Consider the following 24,454-nt stretch of genomic DNA (forward strand, 5'->3'; position numbering starts at 1 on the left):
AATTGTACGTGAAGAGTATGTGGCTGTTTACTGTTGCTATACTTTCAACTCCTCTGTGGATTTGAACATTTTCAAATACAAAAATGGAAAAAGGACTTCCCTGGTGGCGCAGTGGTTAAGAATCCGCCTGCCATTGCAGGGGACATGGGTTCAAGCCCTGATCCGGGAAGATCCCACATGCCGCAGAACAACTAAGCCTGAGCGCCACAACTACTGAGTCTGCGCTCTAGAGCCCGTGAACCACAACTACTGAGCCCGCGTGCCACAACTACTGAGCCCGCGTGCCACAACTACTGAAGCCTGTGCACGTAGAGCCCGTGCTCCACAGCAAGAGAAGCCACCGCAATGAGAAGCCCGCGCACCACAACAAAGAGTAGCCCCTGCTTGCCGCAGCTAGAGAAAACCCGCGTGCAGCAATGAAGACCCAATGCAGCCAAAGATAAATAAATAAATAAATAAACAAATTTATTTTAAAAATGGAAAAAAAATCTAAAAAAAATAGTATAGTTTATTTAACCCAATATATCCAAACATTCAATCAATATAAAATTCTTAATAGGTACCCTACACTCTTTTTCTCATACTAAATCTGGACACCAAACTTGGACTCGCGCATTTCAAGTGCTCAGTCTCTTTGTATGACTGTTGGCCATCCATCATGTTGCTCAGTGCAGCTCTGGAGGGAACAGGTAAGCCTGTGATGCAGTAAGTCAGGGGCTGATGACAAAAATAAAGCAGGGGAGGGGGTGTAGTTTTCAGTATGGTGGTCGGGGGGGGGCCTTACATTTAGGCAGGTGTGACTTTTGACCTGCAGGAGGAGAAGGAGTGGGCCAGGTGGTTACCTGAAGAAAATCCTGTCAGATGGAGGGAAGGGCAAGTTCAAAGGCCCTGAGGTGATGTGTTCCAGGAACACCAAGAGGCCTGTGCGGTTCAAGGGGTGTGGGGACCATGGGGCCGAAGAGGTGACAGGGCCCTGCAGGTTACCATACGGACTTAGAGACTTTGGCTTTTGTTTACAATTCTTCAGCAAGTCCTAGCTAGGCATCCCCTCCTCCAGGAAGCCTTCCTGACTCCCAAGCTGGCTGTGATCCCACAGCCTCCTGGGATCCCCTCTGTCAGAATCTGTGACATGCAAGACTGTAACCATGTCTCTGGGTACTCATGGATCTGCCTCCTGCATGGGGTCCTGAGGCCCTGCCTGGTGAGATGGGAGGAGGGATGGTATTTGCGTGATTCACCTCATAACCTCTGAACCCCTAACCATACAGTGTTTAGCCTATGACTTTAGACACTGAGCCGGGTTACTCAACCACACCACTTTTTAAAAAAGTAAACCTTTTATTGAAATATAAAGCCCAGATCCCAAGTGTACAGCTTGATGAATTTTTACAAAATTCTTCTACTCCAGAAGCCCCCTTGTGTCCCTCAATCCTGATCTCTAACACAATGCATGAGCTTGGTCAGCTCTTGAGGGTCCTGTAAATGGAATTGCACATGTGCACTCTTTGGTGCATGGCCCCTTCACACCCCATGTCCATGCAATTCATTCACGTTGTGCAAGGCAATGATTTGTTCTTCTTTGCTCTATGCTACTCCACTGTGTGAACACATCCAGTTTGCTTATCCATTCTCTTGTCTAGAGGCACCCAGGCCTTCCAGTTGTTGGCTATTAGAATAAAGCTGCTCTGAACATTCGTGTTGAGTGTTTTTGTGGACATGTGTTTATTGTTCACTTCTCTTGGGTGGCCAGCCAGGAGACTGGGGTTGCTGGGTCCCAGCAGCGCATCGCTTGGAGAGTTTTCCTAGGAGCCGCCGGGGCTCTCCCAGTGCCTCTGCACTTGCACACCCACCAGCGGTCTGAGAGTCGCAGCTGCTCCGCATCCTCGCCAGCACTGGGTACCACCAATATTTTTAAGACATTTGTTAGGGGGGGGAGGAAAGCTATCACCTGCCATTTATTGAGCGCTTATTGTTTGCAAGGCACTGATGTGTACGAATCCGTACAGTCATCACGATGACCAGGAAGGTCAGCTCTGTCATAACTCCCTGTCTTACCCTCAAGGAGCCAAGGCTCTGTCTCCAAGGGGAAGCCATTGGCCCAAGGTCAGAGGAGAGTCCAGCCAGCCCATCTGACTCTGACACTGTTCATCTCCCCCCACCACCTTTTTATTATTGTAATATATTTGATTTACAATGTTGTGTTAATGACACTCATCATCTTAACCACTGCCCTGCCCAGCCCAGCCCCCAGAAAGGAGAAAAGTGCTACTTAGTTTCTGGCCTGCCTTATCTTCACCAATTCCTTCCAGACCCCACTCCAGAGGAGACCCCTACTCGCCAGCTCCCTAGGCACCTACAAGCCACCTCATGCACCAAGGCTGAGTCAGGGATTGGGCCTGCCAATGGGAAGGATGAATGAAAATACATTTCTCCAGGCCCCACCCTGCAACTCTGACTCAATAGGCCCAGGGTGGAGGACCCAGGAACTGGCGTGTTTAACCAGCCTCCAGGGGCAATCTGATGTGCAGCCCTTTTGAGAACCCTGGGTGATGTGGAGCCACAGAAGGGATTAGAGCAGGGGAGTGACTTGATGAGGAGATGTACCCCTGGATATTAGCTCCTAGAGTGAAGTCCCTGGAGCCAGAATTCCTGGGTCCAAATCCTGACTCTGATCATCACTATCTCCAAGCCTCAGTTTCCCCAGCTGCAAAAGGGGCCGATGTTACAGATGCCCACCCTCACCTGTGAGGACAGGTATCCAGGAGATGGACCTTAGGGCATTAAGGAAGGGCTGCCAAAGATGCCTGAGAAATTCAGACGATGGCAAGATCCCTGGGGGGCCTTCCCGTAGGTACTGGAGCTGACAGTGGGCTGGGAAGGGAGAAGGCAGGATGGGTGGTGACTGGTGTAGACACAAATGTGGGGGATGGTGTATGGTCTTCAGCTTCTCTGGGGGGCTGCCTGGCAGGCTCTGGGGGTCGATAGCCGTGGGCTCAGGATCAAAGATGTGGCTCTGCTCCCTCCTTGCTCTGTGACCTTGAGCTGATCACACACCCTCTCTGGACCTCCGTTTCTTTAAAGAAGGATGATGCATCTCGCTGCTGAATGTGATGTGAAGAAGCAAGGAGGAGACTTGGACTCAGGCAGGCAGGGTTCAAGTCCCAGCCCCACATGCAAGTGTGCCCTTGGGCTCTGGCTTCATTTCTCTGAGCCTCCACTTACTCATCCAGGGTTGGGAGTCTTGGAAGATGAGCAATGCCCACAGGCAGAGAACCCCCATCATTGCCTCTCCAGGAGGTGGGGTCATAGCCCAGGGCTCCCCTTGCCAGCCCAGCTCTCATTTTCTGCCCAGGGTAAATCTGGGGTAACTGATCACTCAAAGAATGTCGCAATCAGATTAGAGGTCAGAGCACTCAACCTATTTCCCAGATGGGAAAACTGAGGTCCAGAGAGGAGCTATGGTTTGTCCAAGGCCAAGGCAAGAACCCCATCCTCCTGACTCAAGCTTTGTGCCTTGGTTTCTCCATCTGTGTACTGGCCTGGGAAAGATGGTGGTGTGGCTTTAGGTGGCCATGAGTGTGCTATGTGAACATCCAAGGACGGGATTAGGGGAGTGGAGGGGGCGTCTCTGGCACGCCTAGGGTCAAGCATCAGCCACCCATGGGTAACCCAGGCGTCCGTATCTGCCAGGCCAGTCTCAAGGCCACCATTGTCCCAGAGCTGGGAGGTGATGGGTGATGAGTTTAGGGCTGACTCTGAGGGAAAAGGGGACGGCCCTGGCACCCGGGCCAAGGCGAGGGAGGGGCCCTCCTTCCTCTGAGACATGGGTCTGGGCCAGGCTGGTACACAGACCCACCCCCATGGAGACAGAGACCTTCTGACAGACGCACACAGCAACACAAGGACACGTGGACACGTGGGGCCACCATCTCAATAATTTCCAGGGCTGGAGCACCAGCTGATCATAGGGGGCTCCGATGTACTTTTATTTCAAAGTTATGGATTTTTTTTTTTTACATTCTAGCAAATGATACTGATTTTCAGGGTCCACTTGTAAAACATTTATTTTAAATTGTATTTTTAACTTAGTTATATGTAAACATACATTTACTTTAAAAAGAGTCAATTTGAAGAATAGTATCAGTGTGAATCCCGGGAGAGGTGATGGGGCAGATATGACAAACAGCAGGAGCCAATTCTCACATGAGTGTCGTCTGTGAGACGTGGAAACACCCCCGGGGCAGACGACATGTGAGTGACGTGGGAACATGCAGACGCACGCAGACATAGACGGACACCAGCGGTCTCTTCACACACAAACCTCCACAACTGGACACTGGTGTCTGCACGGATGCCCTGGGCCGCCGTGATCCAAAGGCCATTTATACCCTGACACGTGCTCCAAAATGCACATGTGCTCCAAAATGCACACTCCAGCACACAGGTGTGTCTCTGTTGGAGTGGTTACACACACTCCAACACAGACACACCTGTCCACATCTCTCTCAGCCTTACAAACTCACCGGTGCTCACTTATGAGCACTTACTTTGTGCCAGGTGCCATGCTAAGCAGTTTTCATGATTCGATTCATTTAACCTTCATGACAACCCTGCTGAGCAGGGCTGGTACTGTCATCATTCCCATTTTACAGGTGAGGAAACTGAGGTTCAGAGAGGTAAAAGTGTCTTACCCAGGGCACACAGCAGCAGGGAGGCAGGGCCAGGAGTTGAACCCAGGCAGATTGGCTCCAGAGCTTGAATTCCGATCCCAGCTCTGTCCCCTGAATTGCTGGGTTCCACCTCTCTGAGCCTCAGCCTCCTCATCTGTGAGATGGGGACAGTGCTTATCTCCCTCAACTGTTGGGAGGATTAAAGGAGGTGATGCAGGGAGAACACCAGGGAGCGCACCAGGCCTTCTACAGGCTCCTTGTGAATAGGGCTGCCCTCAAGTTACCAAGATTTGGGGGCAAGCAGCTAAGGTGGGGTGAGAAGAGCTTGTTAAACTGTGTAACCATGGGCAAGGGAGTGGACATCCCTGGGCCTCAACTCCCTCTCTGTAAAGTGGGGATGGCAATGGTCACCCTCCCCTCATAGGGTTATTGCATGGATTAAATGAGACGGTACAAGTAAAGCCCTGAGCATGGCATTCAGCAGGTACTCAATATATGCTCAAGCCTGCCCTTCAGACCCCAACCTGCTCCTAGATCCCAAAACCCACTGAAGGGGAAGAAAAAACACACGTCGATTTGCTACAAACAAAGAGGTCAAAACGTCAGACGTTCGTAAGGGCCTTTCTCCTGTTTATTGCCAAGCCCCCAGCCCAGTCCCGCCCTGCTCACTCCTCACCAAGGGAAGCAGCCCCGGTGATAGGGGGCCAGACCCACCGAGCTCCAGCTGGGCTCCTCCACTGGGTGCAGCCGGTTGGTGGTGTGTGGGCAGCTGGCAGGCAAATACTGCCGTGGTCAGTCCAGCTTCAAGTCCAGCAGCAGAGCATTCTGGCAGGAGACAGAGGGCCAGGTGGTAGTGCAGGGATCAATGACGGGGCCACCCAGACACAGGATGGGATGGACTGGGGTGTGGTCAGGAAATGAAATCAGCGTGGTGTTTAAGAACAAAGGATGAACTTGACTGGCCTTATGACCCTTCACCTCTCTGAGCCTCGACTTTCTCAACAGTCAAGTGGGGAGAAGCCTCCCCTACCTCCCAGAGTGGAGCAATCAAATGAGAAAAATGTCCATTCAATGCTCCGAGTGCAATGCTTGGTGTACAATGCAAAGCTAATATGTACCGTATGCCTTTAGGTGAATTATCTCAATGAATCATCACAACAGCTCTCTGAGGTGGATACCATATTATTATCCCCGTTTTAGGCAACAGAAAAATTGAAGCATAGAGAAAGAGGAAGCAATTTGCCCGAGGTGGCAGAGAAGGAGAGTAGCAGAATTTACTTTTCCTCCTGGGGATCCCTGGCCAAGGAGGGCCCAGGTTCTGAGGGGAAGGGTCTTGCCCAAGGGATTGGCAGGATTGTACTGATGCCACTGCCCTCCTCAGCCCAACTCCCTCCAGATTGAGAGAGGCAGGCTTTTGCTCATTGGCCAAAAGTATTGGCGGACATGGCCTTCCCCAGCTCCTTTCCTCACCTCTGCTATGTCCAGCTCTGCCAGGTTGTAATTCATGTCCAGGAAGTCTGGAATTGGGAGCCCAGCTTGGAGCACATCTGAGAAATACAGGAAGAGTCATTGCAGCCTGCCTGCTCTGCGACTGATTGAGTGACTGCCTGGAGCAGAGTAGTGGGAAATAGTGCAGTGATCGATTCAGGATGTCTGCCAGCTGCACAGGCCTAGAGAACATCAGCTGGATCACCATGTACTTGCATCCCAGGTCTGGGTCAAGATCTGATGCATGGTGTGTGGTCAAGGGTCAGAGTCCAAGTTGTGGGAGGGGCCTTTGTCCCCAGGTAAGTGACATTAAGATGACATCAGCCTCAAAGATTCGGCAATGACTATCCACTCCCTTTTAGGTTCCCTCATCTGGGGCCAATGGAGGGGCTTTGAGACCACCCAGGTGGCGTCCCTTCCTGCTCAGAGTGCTTCCTGGCACCAGCAAAATCAAAGCCTGCTGGAGCCCTCACCATTGATGGCTGGGATGTAGGCTTCTTGGAGAAAATCAGTGATGAAGCCAGTCAATGCCTTCTCCTGGCGGAGAGAGAGAAAGAGAGAAAACACCCCCATGCCATCACTCAATTAAATTCAACAGATCTTTTCAGCCCTCACTCCAGCTGGGTTCGGGGACCACAGGAATGAATATTAGAGACATCAAACTGCATCAGAACTGCGTCTGACTGTTAGACTGTAGGCTGATGCCCTTCACCTCTGCTTAGCCCCTCTTCAGGTGATACGTGGGCCTTAGGTCACAGTGAAGGCATGGAGGAATTCAGGAGACACTGGGTGGCCTGTGGACCTACCCCTGATCCTACAGAAAACTCAGTAGCTTTGATGAGTGATTCATTCACTGCCTTTCTGTTCCTCAGTTACCCCATCTGTGAAAGAGAAATATAATAACACCCACTCACAGTTTCCGGGAGGATTCAGTGGGTTTGGATAACGCACAGAGTAAATGCTCAGCAAGTAGTGTTGCCGCTCTTGCTGTGATTATGATTCTTATTAGCGCCTACTCTGTCAGGTTCTGTGTTGGGCCCTGAGGCTACAGAGACTAATAAAAATAGCAGCTGGGCCAACCAAGCCAGCTCAGGTTGCTGCTATGCATGACAATGCTTTTAAAATCAATCTAGGGAGATGTCCAGATTCTATCCAGAAGAGAGAACAGAGACTCAGAGAGGCTAAATGATTTTCCCAAGGTCACACAGTCAGTCAGGAGCCCCAAGGCCCACAGTGACCTACTCTATTCTCTCTGCCTCCATTTCAGAGCCCTTCCCCACAGTCCCAAGGAAAAACAGGCCCAGTTTCTTGCTTTTAAGCCAGACCAGGCAGAAGTACTTGGGACACTTTCGTTGAAGGCACCAATCAATGAGGACCCCCGGGACAGGCTCAGTAATCTGCAGAAGAGAGGGAAACAAGGAGGAGAAAGGGCAGTCAGAGCCATTCCCCTGGCCCTGGAGAAAAGGGATCTCAAACACCCCCAACCCCTCCCTGTTGCAGAAGTCCCCTCTACAGTCTTAGCCCAGGTGCTCCTAAGTCTGTTTACATGCTACCTGTGATGGGGCACTTAACACTTTTCATTACAGCCCATTTTGTTTCCCCCAGCACAAACCACTGCCTCCTCTCATTGGTCCTGATTCCTCCCTTTGGCAACCCAGCCCTGTCTATTGCTCCTGCCCAAGGCCAGATATGCAGAGGTTTGTAGTTCAACTAGCCAGGCCCAGATTTTTGCAGGACACAGAATTGGGGCCCCTCACACAGCCCCCTCCCTTGCACAGCCTCTGGTGGGCACTAATACATCTTGGCACCAGAACAGGCCATGTGATGGTCATCTGGTGGTTCTATCTTCCCAACATCTATTCTCTATTCCAGTAACAGACCCTCCATTTTCCACTCTCAATCCAAGGCGTTAAAGTGGGGCAGAACCCAGAGCTCCCAGGGTGAGGACATGACCCAGGCCTGGCCAATCAGAGCATTCCATCTTTAGAGTCACAGTGATTAGCTTAGAGTTGGTCATGTGATCCATGATAGATCAATGAGAAGCAGCCTTTGGGATTTTGTTAGAACTATTAAACAAGAAGCCTCTCTTCTTGTTGGGGTCGCTTTGCCACCAGCTGGGGAGAGGCTGCCTGAGACTGTCCGATAAAGTGGACAACAAAGGCCAAGGGAGGAGGGGGACAGATTGTGAGAATTTTGTGCACCTAGGTCCAGCCATGCCTGAAAGGGGAGATCTACCCCTAGAGATTTTAATTATGTGAGTCAAAAAGATTCCCTTTTGGGCTTAAGCCAGGTAAAGTCGGAATTGTCTCTTGCAACTATAAATGTTAACTGTTATTGGTATAAAGAAAGGCTTCCTGGAGGAGGTGGTATTTGAGGTGGGCGATGACAGGCAGGTGGCATTTGGATGGCATAGGTAAAGCCTATTAATGCAAAGGGGACGTGGGCTTACAATCAGATTCACTCTCCAAGAGGCTAGTGGAATAGTGGGAGCAGTGGTGGGAGAATTTAAGAAGGGCCTAGAGTGCCAGGCTAAGATTTGACAAAAGATCGTGCAGACTCTTGGGAGCCATTGAGGGTTCTAGAACAGGGATAGTGACCTGAGCAGCCTGGCAGTGTGGGCTGTGCTGGATGGATCAGAGGGAGGTCCTAGAGCAGGAAACCAAGTGGTGTTGGTAGCAGCAGACTCCTACCTGTCCAGAGAGGTGGCCATCTGCAGCGGGTCCTCACGAACTGAGTACTGGATTTTCAGGTTGAAGTGCTGATATGGGGGGAAGCAGAGAGAAGGCAGTGGGTCCCCCATCAGGGCTGGTAAAACCAGGGGCTCTACCACCTTCCCAAGACCACCACCACTGCCAAGACAAAGCAGGAGTCTTCCTCTCTGCCCCTCCCACCCTCAGGAACTGAACACAGCAGTCCCCCCATGTGCCCAGCCCAGGGTCCTCATCTTCCCTGTACCTAGCCCAGGATAGCACTATCAAAAATCCTGGCATGTTTGTAGGTGCCTGAACACAACATGTTATTGCTCCAGGTTACATCCTGCGACTCTATCTGGAGTGCCCTCCATCACCAGCTTCCCCAACATCAATCCTTTCCCTGGCCAGCTCCTGCTCAACTTTCAAAACATAGCTCAGGCATCACCTCCTCTAGGAAGTCCTCTGGATTTCCTCAAACTAGATTGGGGATCTCTCTAGACTCCCATAGTTCCCTGAGTGAGCTTTCACTGCCCTTATAGATGCTAATGAATGTTGGTGGGAGGAAGAGAAGCAGAAGGGAAGGAGGGGGGTGGGCAGGAGGGAGGAGAAAGAAAGGAAGGACTAAACTTTTGACCATTCTTTTGTTGATCTTTCTAGTCATTCAAAGTTTCAATTGCAGAGCCAAAAATCAGACAGCAGGTGACAGTGCCCGGGAGGTTAGGATCACACAATTGAGATTAACTAAGAACACTTCAATCCATTGCTTGACTATGAGCTAAAAGCCTACCCTCCAGCCTCGAATATACATGAGATTGGGCCAAACTGGGAAACAGATTCCACTCACAATTTCCAGGAGAAAGAGGGATACAGGAGCCTTGCCCCGCAGCAGAGGAGCAAACGTCTCCAGGGTGCCATGGAGCTGCAGCAGGCTCTTGCCTGTCTTCATAGTGACCTTGGGGGGCTTGTTTATCCTGATCTGGGTCACCAGGGGTTTCAGCTTGGGATAGGCCTTGGCCACCTATAGAAACCAGGAAACTCCCCTCAGGGCAAAACCCCAGACTAGTGGCTTCAGTTGAAACCAGGAGTCCATAATGAAATAGGTGATTTCTACCTTGGAAGCATGATATGCAAAGGCTGGGATGTGTCTATCAGGAAATAAAAGAAACAAAACAGACAATCTGGCTATTTCTATATTGGACACAGAAAGTACAATGCACAAAAGCTGGGCTGTTTCTGTGCGGGGCCCAAAGAGTACTTTATGGAGAAGCTGGGATGATTCCACACTGGACAAGGGAGACACGGTACTCAAAAATCCCTTGTCCCTTTGCCTGGAGAACAGGGCAGGGCAGCCGTGGTGATCATGGGTAGTTGGGTCACTCACTTCAGGGATGAAGCCAGCCAGTGTCCCAGTGGTTTGTGGGGGCAGCTCGCCAATCTACCAAATAAAAGTCAAGGTTAGGATTACTGAAGGCTTCCCTGAGCCATCCTAACAAACCTCTCCTCTGACCCAATAAGGCATGCCCTCTGAGATTCCTTCATCAAAACAGTTATCACTCTTTGATTAAGTAGATAATGAGCTCCTGGGTAGCCCAGACTGTGGCTCATACATTCCAATGCCCACAGTTCTGAGTACAAGATCACAAGTTGAGAAAATTTTGTTTGATGAAAAAGCAGACAGATAGATGGGAGAACAGGTGGATGCAATGGATCAGAGGGGGTGGGTGAATGGATTCATGGATAGCTAGATGGATGCGGAAAATGGATAAACAGATGAGTGGCTGAATGGATGGGTGGGATGGATGAGTGTTTGTGTAGGAGAATGAATAATGGATAGATGGGCAGGTGGATGGGTGGGTGGAGGGATGAAAAGAATAATGGATGGGAGGATGCGTGAATGGAAAGATGGTGGAATGGCCTGACAAATGGATGAGAGAATGGGTGATGAATGGATTGATGGGTGGCAGGATGGATGTGAAGGTACATGGATGGATGGTGGGTAAATGGATGAGAGGATGAATAAAGGGATCAGTGGGGAGTGAATGAATGGATGGATGGATGGATGGATGGATGGTTGGATGGATGGATGGATGAGCAGATGAGTAGGAGGATGGATAGTGGAGAATTGGATGGGTAGATGGGTGGGTATCTGGGTTTTTGGGTGGTAGATGACAGATGCATAGATTCAATCATTCAGTAATATCAGGCCCTGTTCTAGGTGTGGATGGTATGAAGTGTTGGGTGGGTGCTAACTGGAAGGATAGAGTCTAGGACATGAATACATAGTAGCGAGATAGACTGGATATAAAGAAGGTGGCTGGATGGCCAATGCATGAGAGTTATAGGTTGATGGATAAATACCTGGTTGTATGGACAATTGAATGGATGGATGAATAGACGGTGGTTACATGGACAGAGAGATGGTGGATGGTGGGTGAAATGATGATGGAAACTCAAATCAGTCCTGGCCCCTCCCAGTCCTAGCATTACCCACACCCCTGGATAATTCTCAGAATGCGTGTTCTGGGCAGGGGCTGTCATTACAGGGGGCAGATGCAGAGGTGGGCGGTGTGGCCACTGGGCAGCTCACCGTCATTTCCTGGACATTCACATCAAAGGACTTCTGCAGAAGAGCAAGCTCTGCTGTGAGGAGGGTGGCTGAGAGCAGCAGCTGTGAGGCGCCTTCGGCATAGTCCTCGGGGAACTCGGCCTCCCCGGCATCAGCAAGCTGGATGGTGTTGCCCTTTTGCTGCTGCACCACAGGCTGTGGGACAGCCAGGGGAGAGACACTCAGCCTTGGCCATGAAGGACTGTGGCTGAGGGCAAGTCTCAGACCTCCAAACAAATGGTGCTCAAATCAGCCCCAAGTCAGCAAGTCATAAGATGGTGAAGCCAGAGCAGGCTGTAGTGGCTCAACTCTCCCAGTGTGCAGGTAGGTAGACTGAGGCCCAAGAGGATAAGGGAGTCAGTCACTAAACCACTGGCGGTTCCTCCTAGGATTGTGAAAGTAACCTCAGTTAACCCTCTAACGAGGGTTAGAGCCCTCATTTATACAGAACCTGTTCCCTGTTTTCTTCTCAGGAGAAAGAGGTAAACGGAAAACAACATGGGGCCTGTAGGAACCACGCTGGAGGAAGACTTCATAGGGAGGTGACTGCTTGGGATTTTTCTTCCCATTCCTGGAAGATGCATTCACCTAGTCACCGGGGCTCTGGAGTCCTGGGTGATGACCCAACTCTGCCACCACTCACAGGAGGCCCTAGCCAAATCCTGCCTCCCTCCTGGGCCCGGTGCTCTCATCTGCAAAATGACAGGGTACAACTGGGCGAGCCACTCATCGGGAGAAGCAGGCAGCCTTGGGAGAAGGCGTGGGTGTGGGCTCAGCCATTCCGGAAATCAGCTCAGGATTCGGGGTTCACGTTGAGACAGAAAGAGGGAGAGGGCCCTCCCACCCTCCGCAGTCCCAGCTCAGCCACCTGCCCTGGTGGAAGCAGCCCCCGGCCCTCAGGCCAGTGAGACCCCCACCTGCTGGTGCCCCCTAGCTTACACTGAAGTCCACTTGAATATGGCTGGCAGTGGTGGTCGGTATGGACGCCAGGACATATCTGATGGTGCCCATCTGGCCCACGGGCAGGGGGCTGTGCAAAGAGGAAGGTTCACTCAGAGAGGCACCAGCCCGGGGGCAGCCTAGAGAAGCCTGCACCGGCCAGCTGCCACCTGAGCTTGGCCTGGGCACCAGGACCCCTGGCCCTTTGTGTGACACAAGGCAAATTGCTTAGCATCTCTGGGCCTCAGTAGTTTTATCTGCAGAATGGAAGCAATTCTGGCCTAGAAAATCACGCCCTCTCACATCACTCTGTAGGCACAGAGCTTGAACATTCACCAAGGGTTGTCCAGCTCAGTTCTCACAACAGATTGGCAGGGTCAGGATTATTGGCTCTATTTTACAGATGCACAGACTGAGGCTTGGGGGAGCGAGGTGATGTCCCAGGCCACACTGCTGGGCACGTGAACCAGTTTTCCTCAGTCCCAGCCATTGGACTTTCCTCTCCCCCACCCTGGGGAGCCCTCTGGACCCTGAGATGCAGGGATCCCCTTGGCAAAGGAAATAGTGGGGTTACTATTGGGATTATTATTTGTGGTGCAAGGTTTGTGGATGAGCCCACAAAAGCTGCTGTCCTTGGAGTCTGGGGGGTGATGGATAGAACATTGGATGGAAGGCTGAGAGGCAAGAACCCCAGAGTCCCCCAGGGTCTCAGGCGCCCCATCTGGCCAGTGAGGGGGCTGGGCGGACTCCATGACCTCAGACCTCCTCTAGTCCCAAGGCTGGGCTGGGAGCAGGCACTTGAATGGGGAGTGGGGCATCAAAGTCCAGCCATCCTGCTATCCCCACGCAGGAGCAAGTTATGGCTAGCTGCTCACCATTCAGGTTGGCCCACTTCTTGTTCACATACACCAGGACCGCATCAATGGCTGGACACATCTGGAAGAGAGAAGGCACTGAGCTGAGGGGGTCCCTGCGTGGAGGGTCTCACTCCTCACAGCTGAATGTTACTCCATGGGGAGTCTGAAGAGCCCTGGAGGGACCCGGACAGGGACAGAAACCAAGGCCATAGTCCCGCAGGAAGTCAGTGGCAGAGCCTGGGCTAGAATCCAGATCTCCTGACCATAGCCTGCAAGATCCGTGAGGACTCATTCCCCAGGGGCTGGTGCTCTCAGCGGGGTTGGCAAGCTGTGCTGTGCAGGCTGCCGTTTTCTCCTCCCCGTCTCACGGAAGACATCACTAGCTGATCATCGTACTTTCTCCCACCGAGCCAGCCACAGTCTCAGAATCCTCAGCCACCAGCGGTCAGTCAGGGTCAGCACCCGAGATGAAATGCGCTTGCCAGCCCTGGTCTAAGCACTGCTGCAGATGAGGGGCGGAGGCTTGCTCTGGGCACTCACCAGGCCAGGAAGGACTTTGTGTAAGGTGCTGTCCAGGAACTTGTTGACCATCTTGGGCAGCATGCTGGACACAGAGGACAGGGACAGGGGCACAGATGACAGAAAGTTAGGCACGGGACATGCAGGGACATGGCTAAGGCAGTTCAGTGGCTCAGGAAGTGGGATGCTGGGCTGGGCTGGCAAGGTGAACCCAGCCTTCCACCCCAGCCACAGAGCCCTCACTTGCTAGGCAGGTTCGTCTTCGCGCTGACAAGGATGACCTCACAGCCCTCGCTCTTGAACATGGGAAGGCCCGTCTCCTCATCCTGCAGAAGCCGGTTGGTGGCTGTGATGTTCAGGACCACGAAGATATCCATGTTCTCACCCATGAAGCTGGAGGAGGGGGGAGGCAGGTATCATGGGGATCACTGCCACTGTGGCCACTATCCCTGTCATCTCTTTGCTCACAATCTCAGCAGCTCTGAGAGAGGGAAATGGTGGGGGACCACGCCACAGGACAGAAAGAGGGATGGGACCTACCCAAGGTCATATGACTAGGCTTTCCTCTCCCCTTTTGCTTTGGTGAACTCCTACACATCCTTCAAAACCCTGCTCTGCCCAGCTGTCATCATTTCCCAAAGGCGTTTTCTAATCTCCACCCCCTGCACTCTGCTAATGTTTATTCTGTCCCAGGCCAGTCCCTGGTCAGTCTGTGATCATCTGTGCTCAGGTCCATTTCCCATCAAAGCTAGGAACCAAGTTTGCATCATCTCAGACCACAGCACCCAGATGGTACACAGTAGGTACTCAATAAATGTGCATGTAAGGTCGAGACAAAGAAGTTGTCCTTTCCTTCTTACCTCCCCACCATACTCACCTCTTGCCAGTGATGGTCATGCCCATGGACACACACTGGAAGATGCCCACCCCAGGTAGGAAGCTCAGTGTGATGACTGGTATCTGCACATCCTTTACCTTCAGACTGGGAGGGGCAGACATCCAAGCAATGAGAACTGGACAGGTGAGACCCAGGCCCTCAACCCACTCCTCCACCGCTTTGCTGGGAGGCCTTGGGTAAATCCCCCACCCCATGTCATAGGGATAAACCTACCTCTGGGGCTGTCATGAAATGCAGACAAAAGGCTGGACATGAACCAATTTGTACACAAAAAGCTCTCATCATGTGTGAGATGAGATGCGGCTTAATTTGTGACTTTGGACTGCTCCCTTCCCTGCTGTGGGCCTCAGTTTCCCCACTGGCAAAAAGGAGAGGTTTGCTTAGATCAGGGTTTCTGGATGCTGTCAAATGCTATTGACATTTTGGGCAGGATCATTCTGTGCTATGGGCTGTCCTGTGCATTGCAGGATGTTTCATAGCACCCCTGGCCTCTGCCCACTAGAGGCACTAGATGCACTCCCTCTTCCCCACTCCACAAGTTGTGACAACCAAAAATGTCTCCAGACATTGCCAAATGTCCCCCGGAGACAAAATCACCCCTGGTTGAAAACCACCAGTCAAGATCCAGTATAACAAAGTTGTGGCACATCTACCTCACCTGCCCATCCTGAGCTCTTGGCAGACATTGCTAATTGATCAGAGTCCTATTTCCTGCTAAGTCCAGAAGGTGCCTCAGAACCCTCCCCAGTACATCATTCCAGGCAGCCCCTGCCAATCAATCCCATCTGACACTTGCAATGAAACCAGTTTGCCCCAGTCATTAGATGATTGTTTCCATTCTGCCACTGGATGATTTTTCATTCAATTTCATGTATATTCAGTGAGTTCCTGCTGCATGCAGGGAGTTGAAGTTTGACTTTCCAAACTCACTTCCTCCTCCCATTGGCTCTGCTCACAACAGGACTAGAATTGTCCCAGTGGATGACTGAGGGGACTGAGGCCCAGTCAGGAGCAGTGACCTGCCCAAGGTCACACAGCAAGCCAGCAGCAAGGCCAGGAAGAGGCCCCATGCCCTGCACCACCTCTCCCACTCAGATCCTGGGCACAGCATTACCTACTACCTTCTGCCCTAACAGCCACCCCCTGCCCCCAAAACCCCTCCCCTGCTCACTCAGTGATGCCTTTGATGGGTTTCATGCCTGGGAGTTTTTTGCCTGCCTCAGCTGCCATCTTCTCCAGGATATGGCTCTCATGCATGGCATTCTGTACCTCTGGAAAGGGGGAGGGTGGGAGAGACCCTCAGCTGGACTCCTCACTGCTTCCCTGACCTGGGCCAGTCTCTTGGTCATCCCAGTGATGAGTCATGCCCAGCCCTGCCCTCTTCCAGCCTCACAGGGGAGACAGAGTCACCAGCAATGACAGTAATGAGTGATGAGAGCCATAATAAGCACAGGCAGCTGGAAGAACCACATGAAGGGTTTGGGGCAGGAAAGGAAGAGCTGGGGAAGGCTTCCAGGAGGAGGTGACATGCCAGTTAGTCCTTGAGGGAGGAATAGGAATTTTCACCAGGAAGCAAAGGGGTAAAAGAGGCCACTCAGGGCAGAGGGGCCAGCAAGTGCAAAGGTGGGGAAGGGGGGAAAGAGGTGGCATGGTGAGGGAGGAGTGAGAAATACAGCGTGGCTGGAGGGGGGAGGGACAGGACAGGGAAACTGGAGCAGTTTCAGGCGGCACATCATGGAGGACTTGAAGCCCAAGCTACAGTGTCGACTTTATCCTGTGGCCCAGCCACTCTCAAACCTGGGTGGTAAGGGAATTCAACTGGGAGCTTGTTAAGGGGAAGATTTGGGGCCTGAAGCCAAGACATTCTGATTCCCCAGGCCTGGAGACCCCAAGCCCAAATGACATGGTGCCAGAAACACTCCATAATGGTCACAGGCTAGTTCCCAGAGAGGAGACAAATCCTGAGCTGATGAACTGTCATTTGCCCTTTGCACCTGGATGTGACTTCCCTGGGGGTCACAGAGCTAGGGGTGGAAAATACTTCTTAGTAAAGTGCCCCCAGGGCCTTTCAATCTCATATTTCATCTAATCCTGCCCAAAAAGGATGGTTCACCCTATTCTACATTTCTTTACATCTGCAGATGAGCAAACGGCAACACAGAGAGGGTAAGTGACTTGCCTAAGGTCACACAGTAAATTGTTGGCAGAGCTGGGATTTGGCTCATGTCAGCCCACTTGTGGACACCAACCCCTGCCATCAGGGCCAAAGAGAGGATCCAGGGAAATAGGATTTCCAGCTCTACCTCCAACTTGTGGGGGGACCTTGGGCAAGTTACCCTGTTTTCTCTGGGCCTCTGTAAAATGGAAGAAGAATAACATGTTGCTTTTAAGTTTATGTTGAGGATCACAAAATACTCAGGTCTATGCGAACATGAGCAGTCACTACTGACCCCCTACCGCCAGTCCCATACCTCCCCCGTACCCCTCCCCCACCCCGCCCCACACCCAGCACCAGCTCACTACGATTCATGACGTCCATGCCCAACCGCAGCAGAGCCCCAGGGTCCCCTCGTGCGGGGGTCAGTGGGTCGCAGAGCACCAGACACAGGATTCGCAGCCCGGCTCCACCTGTGTCACGGGGCCTGAATTGGGTGCAGCCCAGCAGGCGCTGGTTCCCCTGGGGACCTCCCATGCTCCAGAGCAGACCGAGCCCCCTGGATGACCTCAGATGTCCAGGAGCCTTTGGACGCCAGGCAGTTCAGCAACCCTCATGACTGCCTCCTCCAGAAGGGCCCAGGAGTGTCCAGATTAAATACAAGGCCTCTGGAGTCACCCGAGCAGGTCACTTTCCCCTCTAAGCCTCAGTCTCCTCGTCTGTGAGCGTGATGCATTCTGATCAGCCTGCATGATGGGGTTGGTGAGAGGTTTAGCTGCAATTTTTCATGAGTTCAGGTGTGGCTCAGAGGGCAGCGCTGGGGCCACAGAGGGGATTCCAACCTGGTCCTGACTTGGGAACTCCCACTGCAGTGTGGGAATGGGGGAACCCTCTGCTCCCCCAACAATGACACAACAGCCAGTGGCATCCCCCACCTTCTCCAGCTCAGCCTCACTTCCAGAAATCTCAGCTCACAGCCCCTTAAGGCCCCTTGAGACATCGCCTCACCAATAAGGAAACTGAGACACAGTTTGGGCCAGACCTAAGGTCTCACAGCCGGTGAGTAGAGAATCGAATAACGACCTCCCACCCCAGATCCTTCAACATTCCCAGGAAAGCACCATCCCACCCCTGGGCCCCCAGACACCCCTTCCTCCTACTGACTACTTACCAAGACCTGAAATTCTCCCAACCAGAGGCCAAGTGTTTATTTCAGGGCTGAGCTGTGGCTGAAAAGAATCAAGGGGGGTGGCCTGTGTCACCAGAGAGGAAGAGTTCCAGATGATCTCCTGCTGACAGCAGGCTCGGCCACTGAGGGCTCCACCGATCCGCAAACAGAAGTGGGTGCCTACTGGGGGCCCATCTTTTTAGTCCCAGCCTATGCCTGCCTGCATGCATTCATTCACTCAACTCGAATTGACTGAGTACCTACTATGTGCCAGGCAGGCCAGGCTACAAGGTACACACAGCAGAGATAGTCCTGTTCCTCCTGAACCTTAAAGAGAAGCAATGGAATGGGGTACAGTGTGTATGGGGGACAGAGGGAGGATTAGGGAAGAACTCTCTAAAGAGGAAATATTTAGGCTGAGATCTAAAGAATGAGAAGCAGCCAGCACATAAAACCCAAGGAGACCTTCGGGCCTACAATCAATATTTGCTAAGTGAAAGCGTGATCTATTTGTCTCTCGTCCCATTCAATTTTTAAATATCTATCTGGGCTTGAAAATAATCAATCGTGGTGTTTCTTCTACCCCTATGAACACACACACGTGTGCCATGGGAATGCCGGGCACAGCACACCCAGTGCCAAATCTCTGAAGTTCATCCTGTGAGGGACCGTGGAGTTCAGTGCAAGCGGCAGAGCTGGAAGGGGCTGGGTAAAGGTCTCCTCCAGCCCCGCCCCGTCTCCCAGGTGGGGAGATGGAGCCCCAGGACTGAGCACCACCCCAGTTCCCCCATTCCCAGGCCAGAACTGATGTCAGATGTCAAGGCCACTTGGAGCAGGATCCTTTGCCCTCTTACAATAATAAGTGGCTTGGGGTACACGATCGTGTGGATGTTTCTGGGACAAACGGTCAATGCCAGGGTTTTGTTTCTGACTGTGCTTGTGCTTTTGCCTAAGCTGTCCCTCCCTCTTACAGTGCCCTCTCTCCAGCCACCTACTACCTGCTTATCCCTCAAGTCCTAATTTCAGCCCTTGCATCCTCCACCAGGAATCCTCCCCTCCACCTCCAATCACTCCCAGTCTCAAAAACCATGGTTTGAACCTGAGTGTGTAGCTAATCCATCCCACCCCAAGACAAGTGTTTCCTGCTGCTCCACCCCCACCCTCTGTTCACAGTTTCCTCCATCTGGAGTCCTTCCTCTCTCTCTCTGCTTAGCAAATGCTCCTAGATGCCCCCTACCACCACCACCCCCCCGCCATTGCCTCAGCTCAGCTCTGAGCTCCTGCAAAGCAGACCCTCCCTTGTCTCCCGTCAGCCTCAGATGGAGCCCAAGGAGGAGCCTCAGATCCGCTGTCTCCTTGATCCCGCCCAAGTCCTACAGCATCTGAGGATTGCGATGTCCAGTGGCTTCCTGTCAGGTGAGGAGCACTGGGCGGGGTTCAGGACATAGATCCAAGCCCTGTCCCTGCCACCCCGTTGCTGTGTGACCTCAGGCAAGTCCCTTGCCCTCTCTGAGCCTCAGTGTTTTCATCTATAAAATGACAGGGCTGAATTAGACATTATCTGGGGAGAGTTCCACAGATAGAGCCTGTCCTTACTTTGCTGAGCCTGGGACGTCCTGCCGATGACTGGCCCCTGCCTCCCCATCCTGGGACAAGGAAGCCCTTATAGTTGGGAGCTTGATTAGCTGCTTAGATAAGTAAGGGTTTAATAAGGCCCAGATAATTATCTAGACTCCGAAAGAACAGGAGCCCCGATGCTCACATGATGATTCAGTTTGTTCCAGTGTAAATAGCGCAGAGGAGGAGGGTGGCTGGAGATCCCAGGTGCCTGCACCGGGGCAGGCCCTGGGGAGGGGATGCGGTGGCCGGAGCGGGCACTGGGGCGCAAACTTCCCCTCCCCTAGACTCAGAGCCTCCCATAAGTCTGGACACACAGCTGGCACTCATCCATTCCTTTCACAAACGTTTATTGAGGACCCACTGTGTGCCAGGCCTGTGCAGGTGCTCGGGATGCCGTGGTGAGCAAGGCAGTCAGGGTTCCTATCCCAAGAGGGCTCCTGGAGCCTATGGGGGAGACGGGCACTCTGCAAGAGCCTGGTCAGTCCTGGGGACCTGAGGGTGGTGGAAGCCAGTGAACCGGGGGGTGGGGCACGGAGGGAAGAGCAGGGTTATCTTCAGAGCAGAAGACCCCTGGAGCAGGGGATGTTGGAGCTGATGCCTGAGGGCTGAGCAGAGCCAGCTCTGCAAGGCAGGGGAAGGGGTTTCACCTGGGGAGTTGGGGAGTGCAAAGGCCTAGGACCATCCCGACTGGGCCCCCTCGCCGCTCTAAAGCCAAGTTGGAACGGGGGACAGAAGGACCCAGGTCAGCCCAGTCGATCTCCATCCTGATCCGGGCCCTGAGCTGGAGGAGCCAGACTACAGATAGCATCACTGTATCCCTGCAGATCCGCCCCCCCACCCCCCCCACCCCCCGAACAGACAGAGGGACCGGCAGGCCCTGCCTCCTCCTGGCACGCAAATCCTCCCTAGTGCCTCCCATCACCTGGCCCTCCTCCCTCCCCCAGGACCATCCTGGGTGTTGGGGGGAAGGGGGAGGCAGGAAGGAAGTGGGGTGGATGGGGTGGGGGAGGCTGGAGAAACCCCCTTGCGTGGGTTTGGGGATCTGGGGCCCGGCGCCAGCCACTGCCCTCACAAGCTGTGCGGCCTTGGGTCGCTCCCTCAACTTCCCTGGGCCACTGTTTTAGCCTCTTTAAGATGAGGGGACAGAATAATAATAGCAATGCTGAGAGGGAAAATGACAGTCATGCCACCCCCTGTTCCTCTAAATTCAGAGTGGCCCCAGCCGAGTTCCAGTGGCCAGATAGGAGGCAAGCTCCCTAAAAGTAAATTACTTTAAGGAAACAAGAGAGTCTCTCCTGGGGCCCTGGATCATCACATGAGCGGGGAAGACTGGTCCAGCCAGCTTGTGGCTGGAAACACCGGAAGCGCCTCTGACTCAACTCTCACGATGCTGAAAATAATAGTAACAAGAGGGCCCATTTACTGTGAACCTGACCTGTGCCAGGCAGCGCTGTGTGTTTGATATGCACTAGTCCATATAAGCCTGAGGACTACCCTATGAGGTGGGCACTTTGGTAATTTTTTTCCATTTTACAGACAGAAAACCTGAGGCTCAGAGAGATCAAGCCACTTGCCCAAGGTATACAGCAAGCGATGGCACAGCCAGGCTGAATCTGGATCCGAGGGGCTCCAGAGTCCAGGCCAAGACCTGCCAAGGCACGCCCAAGGGGGCACTGCCTACCTGCTGACCTCCCTTCCCGCCTCCCCCACCCGCTGCCCCAGCATCACCCTGCCTGGTCCCTGACATGACTCCAAATCCCGCCATCCTTCCAGGACCAGCTGCAGCTCCTTCCTCCAGGGAAACTTCCCCTCCCCCCGGCCTCCCACGTCTCAGATACTGAAGACTGGGCCAGCCCTGAAGCTCAGTGGCATCTTTTCCCTTCCCCACAGACGCTTTGGGGACCCAAGGAGGGCGACTCCCAGCAGCCCCACCTGCCTGAGGGGACTGGGCTCCACGAGGCTTCCCGAGCTCAGGGCTGGGCCAGAGCTCTGGCATATACACGTGCAAGCCGCTCACGTACCACACGCTTATTATGCACTTGCTGTATGCGGGGCTCTGGAAGGGTCAGAGAGGTGTGGAGGGGAGGGAAGCCGAAGACACCAGCAACCGGAAATTGAAGGACATCAGAGTCACCGTGGTAGAGGAGTTTGCACGTGGCCAGGGGAGACTGCATTTGAGCTGGTGGGTGGGGTCATCGAGTTCAGGTTCAGGTGGCCCAGGTGGAGCAAAGAGCCAGGGCAAAGGCCAAGGCCTAGAGAGGAGACGTGCAGGGTGCATATTCAAGGTGAGGGGTGGGCCTCGCACGGACAAGTGGGAGGAGGCTGGAGGTTCATGAAGGAGCCAGACCTGCGAGCACGCGGCAGTGAATGCACCCTTCAATACAGGTCTGTATATAGGACGGAATTCAGAACTCGTTTCAGCACGTCTCCTTTAGAGTGAGCACGAAGCTAAACAGAGCACGTGGCGGGGAGGCGGGCGAGAGGAAGGGGCTTCCTGCAATTTCCAGGGCGTTGAGGTGAGCGGTGTAGGTAGGAGAACATCCAGAGAAGCCTGTCTCAGCCACAGACCCAGACTCAATCCCTCTGCAACCTTCAGCCTCAGCCTGGGACAGCCTTTCCGCAGCCCTTTCCAAACGAGCCAGGGTCCCCACCACACCCGCCCCTCTCTGGCCGTGCACTCACTCTGAAGGACACTGGCCCACAGCAGTGCCCGAAGGCCCTCCGGCAGCTGCTCAGTGTGTGGCTCTCTGGGCCTCAGGTGGCTGCCACATCTGCAGGTCACAAGCCCTCCCTCTCTCCTCTCCCCTCCCCGTGCTGCTTGCATGGAGGCTCTGGAGGTCTCTTTTGTTTTTTGCCCCACGGCTCGGCTTGTGGATCTTAGTTCCCCGACCAGGGACTGAACACCGGCCCTGCGCAGTGAGAGCGCAGAGTGCTACCCACTGGACCGCCAGGGAACGCCCTGGAGGTGTTTGCTGCCACCGTTTACCCAGCAACTCCAGGTCAGCTCCAACCTGGTAGCGAACCTCTCTGCTACCCAGGAAGCTGAACGGCACGCTCCCCTTCCAGGTCTGAGCCCTTCCAAGTTTCTCCTTCCTTGGGTACTCTCCCTCAGCCCTAGTGAACCGTGCAGAGTTTCCTTAGAGCTTATGCTCTTTTACCATAGTTAATAATCCTTCACACGGAACATCCCCTGTTTAAGATATCATGTGGTTTCTATCTTCTGATTGGCCCCAGACTGCTATGCTCATCTGTGCCTCTCAGCAGCCAGCGCCCAGAAGGCCCCTGACTGAATGGCTGAATGGGGTCCCTCAGGGACGGGGTGGCTCTCTTCAGGCAGACCATGGCTTCCCTCTGGGCAAGGAGCTTGACTCAGGTGCTTCATCCCCCTCCTCTTAAAGGAATGTATATTATAGAACCATGCACATCACGGGTACAGATAAGACCTAGACCACATCATTGAATACATGGGTAGCTGTGTGGATGAGAGGATGGATGGATGGATGGACGGATGGATGGATGGATGGATGGGCAGACAGGTGGGTAGAAAGAAGGAAGAACAGAAGGGAGGAAGAAAGGAATAGGGGCGGATCACTGGCCTGATCGTTTAATGAATCGATCTCACATATTGATCTTCTTCTAGGTTATTTACTTCCTTCATGGGGTGAGTCTTTCTCTTAAATTTTTGTCTCTCCCATATTCCAAACTACCTAGCCTTGGGCTGAGCCTGTATTAACACCCAATAAAAGTAGGATTAATGAATTAATTACCTAAGCAACCAAATGAAATAAGAGCCATGCTGTCCTGGGTGAAATCACGAGGCTGGATTTTACAGCCTGGCCCTTTCCATCCTCCAGCCCCAACCCCACTTCCTCCCCCCAAGACTCCAGGCTTGTTCCAGGCCCCTCTGCCTGTCACACGGAGGCTTTAGGGATGAACCTATAACTGTTACAGGGAGGGAGGCTAGCACCAAAGGCTTTGCTTACTGATGGTGGAAATTCGGGCACATTTTCTCCCCAGGGAAACATAAACAGAACGTGAATCCTGTGTATCTAGGCAGGAAGGAATACCATCTCTGGCTAAGAGATTAGTTTATCAGGGAGAGAAACTCACATGACTTTGTCCTGCCAGGGTTTGTGCCCCTCTGTCTTCCCTAGGCCATCTTGTCACGTGTGACTCGCTGGGTTTGAAGAGGTTTCAGAGGGAAAAGGAATTAGACATGTTCAGTGAGGCCACAGGCCCAAGAGGCAGATCCTGCCTCCTTTGAACAAAAGTTCGCCTGTGATCGGGGTAAACCAAGATGGAGAAGCCGCCTGAGAAGGCAGTGAGCTCCCGTCACCTGAGGCTCGTGACCCAAGGACAAACCCCAGGTGTGGGTGCTGGTGATGGAAGAGGGGACTGGACATCTTATGTCTGGATTCTAGGAAGGTCGCAGTCCTGGGGATCTGCTGTCACCCAGCTCTGAGACTCTGGGCACATTCCTCTCCTTGCTGGGCCTTAATCTCTGCATCTGTGAGATGGAGCTGCACACTCGGCCTGCCTGACTCCCAGGGCTATTATGAGGTTCTAGGAACAGGATGGGACGTGACACTGTAGAGGAGAAATGCCACCAGGTGAGGGCACAATGCCTAAAGTGCCACCATGGCATTCGTAACTTCCAGGTCGTCTGCATTGCTCCCCTGGGCTAGGAGGTGGTGTTGTCAACAGATACGGTGAGCAGAGACGTGGTCATGTCCTCTTCCTCTCCCAGGCAGCTTTGGGGGCTCCAGGGACAGACAGGACCAGGGCCTGAATGTAGGGAACTGGCCTCCGATATGCAAAGAGTTTGCCAGGCCTGGCTGGAAG

The 24,454-nt window shown here is 53.1% G+C and overlaps 1 protein-coding gene across 1 annotated transcript; it reads right to left on the reverse strand.

The window, feature by feature from the left end:
• Window position 1: 1 nt before the first annotated feature.
• BPIFB6 (BPI fold containing family B member 6) lies at window positions 2-17,136 on the reverse strand. Its single transcript, XM_082358954.1, is given in 14 exon segments — window positions 2-6,217; window positions 6,632-6,695; window positions 7,504-7,555; window positions 8,849-8,916; window positions 9,696-9,869; window positions 10,233-10,286; window positions 11,439-11,612; window positions 12,396-12,481; window positions 12,484-12,486; window positions 13,271-13,331; window positions 13,793-13,856; window positions 14,015-14,164; window positions 14,649-14,753; window positions 15,841-17,136. Coding segments are annotated over 14 exon segments (1,311 nt in total). The 5' UTR covers window positions 15,927-17,136; the 3' UTR covers window positions 2-6,047.
• Window positions 17,137-24,454: the final 7,318 nt, after the last annotated feature.

Source organism: Balaenoptera borealis, assembly GCF_965194805.1.
Source record: "Balaenoptera borealis genome assembly, chromosome: 16".
Classification (NCBI taxonomy): Eukaryota; Metazoa; Chordata; class Mammalia; order Artiodactyla; family Balaenopteridae; genus Balaenoptera; species Balaenoptera borealis.